This window comes from Oncorhynchus kisutch, linkage group LG24 (genome assembly GCF_002021735.2).
Source record: "Oncorhynchus kisutch isolate 150728-3 linkage group LG24, Okis_V2, whole genome shotgun sequence".
NCBI classification, from domain to species: Eukaryota; Metazoa; Chordata; class Actinopteri; order Salmoniformes; family Salmonidae; genus Oncorhynchus; species Oncorhynchus kisutch.
The window spans coordinates 923079-934028 of NC_034197.2; the positions used below are offsets into that span (position 1 = coordinate 923079).

Consider the following 10950-nt stretch of genomic DNA (forward strand, 5'->3'; position numbering starts at 1 on the left):
TAGGAGGAAGGCCAGGACTAAAAACAAACTGGATGGACATCAGAAATAGGAGGAAGGCCAGGACTAAAAACAAACTGGATGGACATCAGAAATAGGAGGAAGGCCAGGACTAAAAACAAACTGGATGGACATCAGAAATAGGAGGAAGGCCAGGACTAAAAACAAACTGGATGGACATCAGAAATAGGAGGAAGGCCAGGACTAAAAACAAACTGGATGGACATCAGAAATAGGAGGAAGGCCAGGACTAAAAACAAACTGGATGGACATCAGAAATAGGAGGAAGGCCAGGACTAAAAACAAACTAAATATAACAATTGTAAAATAGATGATGTCCGTACACACACACACACACACATATTTACACCCAAAAAATATATGGGGGATTGGAAATGATGCAGACAATTACAATGATGAAAGTTGCAATATTAAAGCTGAGCCACCTCCTAGAAAAATATAACAAATCAAAGAAAGAAAGAACACTTTTCCCAGTATGGGGATATAATCTACATGCATGCAGCAGCCTCTGTTTTAAAACCTTTACATTCAGTCTGTCATTCAGCACTGTGTTCTCTCACTGGGGACAATTTTCATACACGTCACTGCATTTCGTATAGATCTGCTGGCTGGGAGTCTGACTACCAGAAAGGCCCAGCATAAGCTACTTTTTGTATTGTTGGATACAGACTTAAGCTCGTTTCAATATAATTGTATAATTAGTCTAAAAGTAGTAATTGTGTTATGTGTTAGATGGAATGGTCTATGTGCATTGTATTTGGGCAGAGGTAAAGTACAAAAGTGGGCCCGTCTCTAAGGGGAAGAATGATTCCATAACACGGAACCCAAACCGGCTACGCGCGTGTGACATCGCGCCCACATTTATTTTGTCCCTCCACACCAAAACGCGATCACGACATTGCAGGTTAAAATACCAAAACAAACTCTGAACTAATTACATTAATTTGGGGACAGGTCAAAAAGCATTAAACATATGGCAATTTAGCTAGCTAGCTTGCACTTGCTAGCTAATTTGTCCTATTTAGCTAGCTTGCACTTGCTAGCTAATTTGTCCTATTTAGCTAGCTTGCACTTGCTAGCTAATTTGTCCTATTTAGCTAGCTTGCACTTGCTAGCTAATTTGTCCTATTTAGCTAGCTTGCACTTGCTAGCTAATTTGTCCTATTTAGCTAGCTTGCTGTTGCTAGCTAATTTGTCCTGGGATATAAACATTGAGGTGTTATTTTACCTGAAATGCACAAGGTCCTCTACTCCAACAATTAATCCACACATAAAACTGTCAACCGACTCGTTTCTAGTCATCTCTCATCCTTCTAGGCTTTTTCTTCTCTGGACTTTATATTGGAATTGGCAACTTAAATAAATTAGGTGCATTACCACCACCGACCTCGTTCGTCTTTGTCACCCACGTGGGTAGAACCAATGAGGAGATGACACGTGGGTACCTGCTTCTATAAACCAATGAGTAGACGGGAGAGGCAGACTGACTTCTATTTTCGCTCTTGATGTGTGGGTCCAATAATTGAATAATATAGATATCTAAATTTATCTTGCAACTCTCGCGCACGCAACGTGAGCGATGTAGTCAGCCTGTAAGGGTAGAATAGGAGCCTTAGCACTGTGTCTGGAGTTAGATCGTAATTACTGTTCTATAAAAAACTGTCATATCTTCAATGTTTTATACCATTATATATTCTCGTAATATGAAGATACATTCTTAGGGATGGAAAGTGGTGTTAGGTTTAAGTTCTTTGTGTATGAGAATTATCTAGTGGACCGCGGTAGACTGCAAGAATGTGTACTACCTGTAACTTAAGGCTTCTCCTGACTGATAAGACCTGTAATGCGGAGGAGTACCTGACTCAAGCTGGGAAGATCAATCAATCTCTGGGCAGATGGAGTTTTCATCCTAGACACAGAAGGGGGGCCTAGTCAGAGATGATAAATATATGCGTTTGTGACTTTATATCATGTCTTGAAGCTATAACACCCAGTGTGGTGAATAAATCTAGCCTGAGCTTCCTTTGGCATTTGTCTGGATTATTGAAGCAGACTTTAACAGTATAGAAAACAGTTATTCAGAGACTCACTACCTCAGCTCACATATTATCTGGAGATCCAGTCATTTTCTCTTGTCTGGCTGGTTCTGGAGGTCCCACACTGACCAGGGGAAAAAGCTTTTAGTTGTTATGCCCCCAACTCATGGAATCGCCTTCAGGCCACCTTGAAATTAAATTTGCTTGTTACCATTGAACAGTTTAGATGGAGTTTAAGGGAGGTGATATGACAGAGTTGTGTTTGGTTTAATAAATCTTAATGTATTGATATTATTTATTGTATGTTCACAGCGGTCCCTTGCAAATGAGACCCTGGTCTCAATGGTGACACACCCAGTATATAAAAAAATGAAATTGCACCTTGTGTACTCTACTATTCTAATCCTCAACAGTAAGTTAAGACTCAGATGGAGTTCCAAATTCTTTTTTTGGGGAAAAGCTGATTCACGGGCTTATAAAAGTGGAACAGTATGTTGTGCTGTCAGAACTGTGAATTAGATGGATGATGTCAACTTACAAGTTTTATAGTGGTTAGCCTAACTCAAATGTGTACAAAGTAAAGGAACAGTGGGTTAACTGCCTTGTTCAGGGGCAAAATGGCAGATTTGTACCTTGTCAGCTTGGGGATTTGAACTTGCAACCTTTCGGTTACTAGTCCAATGCTCTAACCACTAGGCTACCCTTCCACCCCACGGAACACGGAATTTCATGCCTTGAAGTCAATTATCAAAACACACGGTGATCTGTGGAATGGATTTCAGGGAATATAGGGCCTTACATTTTTCCTGCACTGTAAATTGAGCAAATGTTTAGCATGTAGATTTCCAAGGCCTTGAAACCATCGGTCTGTAAATAACATGCTTTAGACAAATCTAATCCTCACCACGTACTGTGCAGCTAGCTAAGTCTGTGGAAAAAAGGGAAACTATAAGGAGCAAAATCATGATGCTGAATGCAAAGCTTTTTACATTTCGCTAACTAGTGCTCAATAAAACAAATGAAGGAACGGTGTTGCATGATAAAGGAGACATGCTTCCTTGGGATTTCTGTCAAACAGGCAAATTACCCTTCGAAATCCATAAGATAACATTCTGTTCTACAGTATGTTGCATCATAAACCCTGACATAAGAATACTATCTCCCCACAGGAAAAAGCTTTGGTTAAACAATGCCAGAGACAACTAGAAAGTGGTCCAGTTCTTCATGCCCATATTCGTTTCCCTCATTAGCGTATCGCTAGTTAGCTACTAGGCTCATCCAAGATGGCGTAGCAGTCAGACGTCTTTGTCCTTCGTCTTGTCGTGTCCCACGTCTGTCCCGAAGCAAGCACCAATTAGCCTGGAGCTAGCCCATGCTAGGCCCAGTCTCCCGGCTAGCTGAAGAGACCCATCAGCCACCCCTGGGCTACAATACCCGGACACTTTCTACTGCTGGTTCGGGGCACGGAACCCCGCCGATCCCTCACGACTGGACTACCGATGTAACCTGCTCGAGACCGTAACCTGCTCAACTGGCCCCTATGCCGCGATGTCCCCTTTATGCCCATCTGCTAGCCGCAGCCCGCTAGCTGTCTAGAGCATATTGGACTGTTAGCTGAATATATCCATCGGCCAATTTCTTGGGCAACTATACCTATTTTGCCAATTGGACTTGCACCCCTCTGCTACTCGGAACCCTACTAATCCATCACAACTGCTAGCTGTCTGAATCGCCGTGTCTTCAGCCAGCCCAACCACTCACTTGACCCCTATGACCCCACTTGGCCATGCGTGCCTTTCCCTAATGTCAATATGCCTTGTCCATTACTGTCCTGGTTAGTGCTTGTCTTATTTCACTGTAGAACCTCTAGCCCTGCTCAATATGCCTTAACCTACCATTTAGTTCCACCTCCCACATAATGCAATGACATCACCTGGTTTAAATGTCTCTAGAGACAATATCGCTCTCATCATTACTCAATGCCTAGGTTAAACTCCAATGTACTCATATCCTACCATCCCTTTGTCTGTACATTATGCCTTGAACCTATGCTATCACGCCCAGAATCCTGCTCCTTTAACTCTGTTCTGAACGTACTAGACGACCAGTTCCGTTAGCCTTTAGCTGTACCCTTATCCTACATCACCAGAGGAACAGAGGAGAGGTTTTTTAAATGTGATGACATTGAACCAATGAAGAAAACTGGTTGAAATCAATAACTTTTTTTCTTTGAAAAACATGATGACATTGTAGCAATTAAGAAAACTGGTTGGATTTGAAAAAAGTCAATTTTGTATTTATTTTACACCCAAATTGCAAACTAAATCCAATGACATTGTGACTTTTGAAATCACCATGCGGTAAAATGTGTTTATTGACAGAGTTAAAAACCTCTGCCAATAACTGAAAACTTAGATGTTTTCTGCTTCCCACTCAGAAAGTCCTAGCAAAATTCTTACTTCAGAAATGTTTTTTTGATAAAAAGCTATTTGTGCATTTTAAAGGAAATATATTATGCTAAGTTACTTCATTGTTACCCAGAAATGATTTTTAAAATATATATTTAAACATCCCAAAATTCTGTCAGGGTTAGCCATATTAGCGCTGTTTGTGGATAATAGCTAGGTAATTGGGTAGCTTAGTATTAGCATTGGCACTCTTACTTTGGGATGTGTCTCAACAGGAGTCGGAGGGAGGGCAAGTCTCCCTTGGCAGCAGCATAGTGGACAGCCAGGGCCCCAGTCTCTGTGGACACCCCGGCATCAGCCTCCCCGCTCTTCAGCAACCAATCAGTGATCTCGTGATGGCTGAACCGGGAGGCGAGGTGGAGAACGGTGGCTCCGGAACTATCCCGGTCCTGAAAAAGATCAGAAACGTGGAAAATATCAGAAATAGGCGTCAGGGCTTATGTGTCGGGTTAGCTCAGTTACATCCTAGTAGTAGCCTAGATCAAGGACACGTGTTACAGCACGTACGTACACAGGACTATTCAATGTCTGGTTTGTGCTAATGTATGCCTTGTATCGTCCAATCAATTCACTGGACTCACTTCACCTTTATGTCAGGAACAAGAGAGTACTATTTCTAAAACAACAAAATAGCTCCATACAGCATTAAAAAAGATGACATCATTACTCTGCATTCAAGTCATTTAAAAACAGATATGAAACCATTATTAAAAAGAGATGGGGTGAACCTGAAATAATTTGAAAGACGTTCATATATTATCTGAATATCTGAACACCGTGCCTGAAACCACTCACAAAAACAAGAGGTGTCAATGACACAGAGTGGAAATGAACAAGGACCACCCACCGTGTCAAACTTAATCTAGACTACATTACTAATGGTAAGAGAGGCCATATACAAATGTTTGCCATCACTTGCACACTTTGTGGTGGCTGTATAGTCTGTCAACCACGTAAGCCTAGCATTGAATGGTGAACACGTAGCGGTAATGAAGGAAGCTCTTATTAGGCTGCTCCTGTTACTAGCACTAGTTTATTGAGCAGAAAAACGGGCAAAATAATTGTAGTAGTAGTTGTCATCAGCAGTGTGTTTTCATGGACGCAAAGGGAAGCAATGTCTCCGTTTCATAATTTTCCATCAAATCACAAGAGGCTGAATGTATCTTACAGGAGAAAGCATCCAAGCGAGTGAAACAGCGGCCTTCTGTCTCTCTACATGTAGGCCATTTATCTGATGCTGTCTGGTCCAAACGACTATGACATTGTTGCGGCCCGTAGCATTGAAGGGATGAGACACCACCGAGCATCTGGCCTCCCTTGACCAAAAAAAATAACTAAATTAGCCACATCAGCGTTGAGCTAAACTGGGGATGGTCCTGACGCACCAAAAAACTACATGTTCAAGGAAGCCAGCTTGGATTTGGCAGCACATCTATCAAATCCCATTGAGAGCATACGGCATTGACAGAAAAACTACAATTGTTGCATCTCATTGTGTTGGCCAATTTTAGCTAGCTAGCCACCGGAGGGCCTTTCCTAAATTAGCCATGGATGTAGATAGGGATTTGAACTTGTGGTATAACTTAATTCTCTGTACTGGCCAGTGATTATGACGGTGATTCTGATCCAAACATTAATTCATACATTGTTGTGCCCCTGGCCTGAGAGGATGGAAGTTCAATATGTAGCTAGATGTAGAAGGCTAAAGTTAACTAGCTAATGTTTCCCTTGAATGGAAGTTAGGCTAGCGAGCAAGCATTTTAGGCAGGTAGCCTAGGACAACAAAAACATAAATAAATAAGAGTGTACTATATAACAGAGTGATAGACTGTTGTCAACATGAGAGGAGGATGGCATTGACATTGCAGTGCTGTAGTAGCGGAGGCAGCTCCTGTTTTCTTTGCGCTTTGCAGTAACTCTCCGTGGTTCTAAATCAATAGTTGTTAAGTGGTCCGAAAATGTCGGAAAAATTAACTTGCTTGACCATGCTGTAGGTCATGTAACTGTCTGTTACATGCAATATGCTTTGTGGACTTCACTGGACAGAGGTATCTATCCAGTTTTGTGATAAAACAAAAAAAGTTATGGTTGAATTTCTTCTGCCACTGTTTTCTTACTGTCTCAGCCTTTAGGCCTATACATCACGGACGCAAGGCATATGAATTAACGGGTAATAAACAATGCAATTATCACAACAAGTTGTAATATGGCTTTTTTTCAGGGGGGTGTTTGGCTTCCCCAGTGATTTTACCCATGCACCGCTACTGGTAGTCGTGCCATTGATTTGGGGAGAGTAACCACTTATTTAACCCCCCTAAAATGTTGGTGGACGGACCATCATGAGAATTTAGCTGCGTTTATTAAAAGTTGCTTGATGATGCATAGTATTAGTGAGAATGATGGCATACAAGTCACTCATCCCTCCTTTCCATGTACCCTCTCTCTAAAGCATGAGACACGCATGGGAGAACAGCCAGAGGAGTCACTCATCCCTCCTTTCCATGTACCCTCTCTCTAAAGCCTGAGACACGCATGGGAGAACAGCCAGAGGAGTCACTCATCCCTCCTTTCCATGTACCCTCTCTCTAAAGCCTGAGACACACATGGGAGAACAGCCAGAAGAGAGAGAGGCTCCATTACTTCCTTTTCAGTACTAGCGTCAAATTTATGCAAATTCAGTACTAGCGTCAATCCCGCCATTCAATTGAAGGAGCATGGGTGTGTACACCTTAAATAATAATTTGTGGTTCTTCAAAATGCAAGGCATTCTTTGGACCTCCTCCCTGTTTATTTTGTTGTCAACCCTTTGTATCATGTATAGACAAGCTCAGACATGTGGTACTGGGGGCTGCATTAAACACTGAAAGGCTAGTGGAGGTAAGCTCAATGCACACACTGGCACTAGTCGCCGCCTCCTCAATTCCATCATAAGTAGCCAACTCCCTGAGACCAATTTATGAATGAGAAAAATGATCCCTAGGTTTTCTGCTGCATTGGTCAGTGAACAAAGCAGTGTGAATTAGAGTTCTTCACAGGCGCAAGTTGAGAAGACTAAACTGCTTGGAAGTAACCCTGGATTGTAAACTGTCATGGTCAAAACATATTGATACGACAGTAGCTAGGATGGGGAGATGTCTGTCCATAATAAACAGCACTATCAACAAGGCAGGTCCTACAGGCCCTAGTTTTGTCGTACCTGGACTACTGTTCAGTCATGTGGTCAGGTGCCACAAAGAGGGACTCAGGAAAATTGCAACTGGCTCAGAACAGGGCAGCACGGCTGGCCCTTGGATGTACACTGAGAGCCAATATTAATATGTCAATCTCTCCTGGCTCAAAGTGGATGAGAGATTGACTTCATCAGTACTTGTTTTCATAAGAAGTATTGACAAGCTGAATGCACCGATATATCTGTCTAAACTACTGGCACACTACTCGGACACCCATGCATACCCCAGAAGACATGCCACGAGAGGTCTCTTCACAGTCCAGAACAGACTATGGGAGGCACACAGTACTACATAGAGCCATGACTACATGGAACTCTATTCCACATCAAGTAAATCATGCAATCAGTATAATTAGATTGAAAAAATATAAAATACATCTTATGGAACAGCAGGGACTGTGAAGCAACACAAACATAGGCACAGACATGCGCATACACACACACACACACGATAACATACACGCTAAACACACAGATTTAGTACTGTAGATATGTGTTAGTGGTGGAGTTGGGGCCTGAGTGCACACTGTGCTGTGAAATCTGTGAATGTATTGTAATGTTTTAAAATTGTATAAACTGCCTTCATTTTGCTGGACCACAGAAAGAGTAGCTGCTGCCTTGGCAGGAACTAATGGGGATCCATAAATAAATACAAATACCCAAATACCTGAGAGGGTCTGGATCCAGAATTCTAAATAATGTCACAGGTCTGGGTTGATTTTGATATGATTGTCACCGGTCTCTGGCATGTGTAATATAAACGGACTTGTCCTGAAGGGCCCGTACAGATCCGAACGTGACAGCGTCGGTCGAAAGAGATCATTTTTCATTTATGCTGCTGCTCTTGCTTTTCACAAGAGTGGAGCGTGGCGCATGTATTTTGTCGTTGGCCAATCATAAGTCAAAGCAGCAATAGGCTACAGTGTGTGGCAAAAGTTAACAGGTATCTATCTAATCAATGGAATTAAAATGACGGAATCAAAAGTTAAAGGATAGGCTACAACGACCAACAGGTAGGCTGCTACTTAATATTCTGACTGTACTGCAGACTCAATTAAGCTAACGTTAGCTAGTAAGGCTGCAGTGCATTCAGAATGTTAAGTTGCAACTTCTCCCAGGTTTGTACTTATTAGGGAACCAAACACATTAAGATTACACATAAAACAGTACATCATATAACATTACTACACATCTACAAAACAAACTGTATAATACCACCATACAACAATGTGCGTGTGTGTAGAGTGCGCGTGCGAGTGTCATGTGTTCATGTGTCTTCACAGATCATGCTGTTCCATAAGTTGTATTTGTATCCATTTTTAAAAATCTGATTCTACTGTTACCTGATGTGGAATAGAGTTCCATGTAGTCATGTCTCTGTGTAGTACTGTGTAGTAAAGGTTTCATTAACCTTTGACTATTGGATGTTCTTATAGGCACTTTAGTATTGCCAGTGTAACAGTATAGCTTCCGTCCCTCTCCTCACTCCTCCCTGGGCTCGAACCAGAAACACAACGACAACAGCCACCCTCGAAGCAGCATTACCCATGCAGAGTACGGGGAACAACCACTCCAAGTCTCAGAGCGAGTGACATTTGAAATGCTATTAGCGCGCACCCCGCTAACTAGCTAGCCATTTCACACCGGTTACACGAGCCTAATCTCGGGAGTTGATAGGCTTGAAGTCATAAACAGCACAATGCTTGACGCACAATGAAGAGCTTCTGGCAAAACACACTAAAGTGCAGTTTGAATGAATGCTTACGAGCCTGCTGCTGCCTACCACCGCTCAGTCAGACTGCTCTATCAAATCATAGACTTAGTTATAACATAATAACACACAGAAATACGAGCCTTAGGTCATTAATATGGTCGAATCCGGAAACTATCTTCTCGAAAACAAGACGTTTATTCTTTCAGTTAACTACGGAACCGTTCCGTATTTTATCTAAGGGGTGGCATACATAAGTCTAAATATTCCTGTAACATTGCACAACCTTCAATGTTATGTCATAATTACGTAAAATTCTGGCAAATTAGGCGGCCCAAACTGTTGCATATACCCTGACTCTGCGTGCAATGAACGCAAGAGAAGTGACAAGTTAACCTGGTTAATATTGCCTGCGAACCTGGATTTCTTTTAGCTAAATATGCAGGTTTAAAAATATATACTTCTGTGTATTGATTTTAAGAAAGGCATTTATGTTTATGTACACATTGGAGCAACGATACGCACCGCATCGATTATATGCAACGCAGGACACGCTAGATAAACTAGTAATATTATCAACCATGCATAGTTAACTGGTGATTATGATTGATTGTTTTTTATAAGATAAGTTTAATGCTAGCTAGCAACTTACCTTGGCTTGCTGCATTAGCGTAACAGGCAGTCTCCTCGTGGAGTGCAATGAGAGGCAGGTGGTTAGAGCGTTGGACTAGTTAACTATAAGGTTGCAAGATTGAATCCCCCGAGCTGACAGGGTGAAAATCTGTCCTTCTGCCCCTGAATGAGGCAGTTAACCCACCGTTTCTAGGCCGTCATTGAAAATAAGAGTGTGTTCTTAACTGACTTGCCCAGTTAAATAAAGATTAAATAAAGGTGTAAAAAATAATAACAATTAAATAAATAAATAAATAAAAACAAATAAAAAATTTACATCGGTCAAATCGGTGTCCAAAAATACAGATTTCCGATTGTTATAAAAACTTGAAATTGGCCCTAATTAATTGGCCATTACGACTAATCGGTCGACCTCTACTGCAAACCAACCCCAGAAATTACTTATTAATTATACAAGGGGTCACAAGCTCACTACCCAGCAGCTCCATAAGTTCACCACAAAAATTCTACTGTTTCACATTTTATTTCAGTTCAACAAGGTCCACACATCGATCAGGTCATTACTTTTGCTTTACTTTGATGAAACAGCTGCACTATCATGTCACATAAGCACACCCTTAAAAAGGAAGAACACAGCAATAGCTCAATCAATCACTTTTTGACACATACCGTCTACTTCATTATCTCTCTCATGAGTGCCTGGGGCCGTAACAATTCAAAAATCAGAGAAAGGGTTCAGACAAATAACTCTTTCTCAAGCTGTTGTAAAGCTCATATACAATTAGTCCAGCAGATATGTGACATTGTTATGCACTATAAGTTTGGAACTTAGCACTCTGGAGTGCCTGCTGTGGT

General features: G+C 41.6%; 1 protein-coding gene across 1 annotated transcript in view; it reads right to left on the reverse strand.

Annotated features, from left to right (window-relative positions):
• LOC109881958 (espin-like) overlaps positions 1–10950 on the reverse strand; it is a 147001-nt gene that overhangs the window by 134831 nt on the left and 1220 nt on the right. Inside the window, exon 2 of the mRNA XM_031804181.1 lies at positions 4718–4911. Within this exon, the coding sequence (XP_031660041.1) occupies positions 4718–4911 (194 nt within the window). The remainder of the gene's footprint in view (positions 1–4717; positions 4912–10950) is intronic.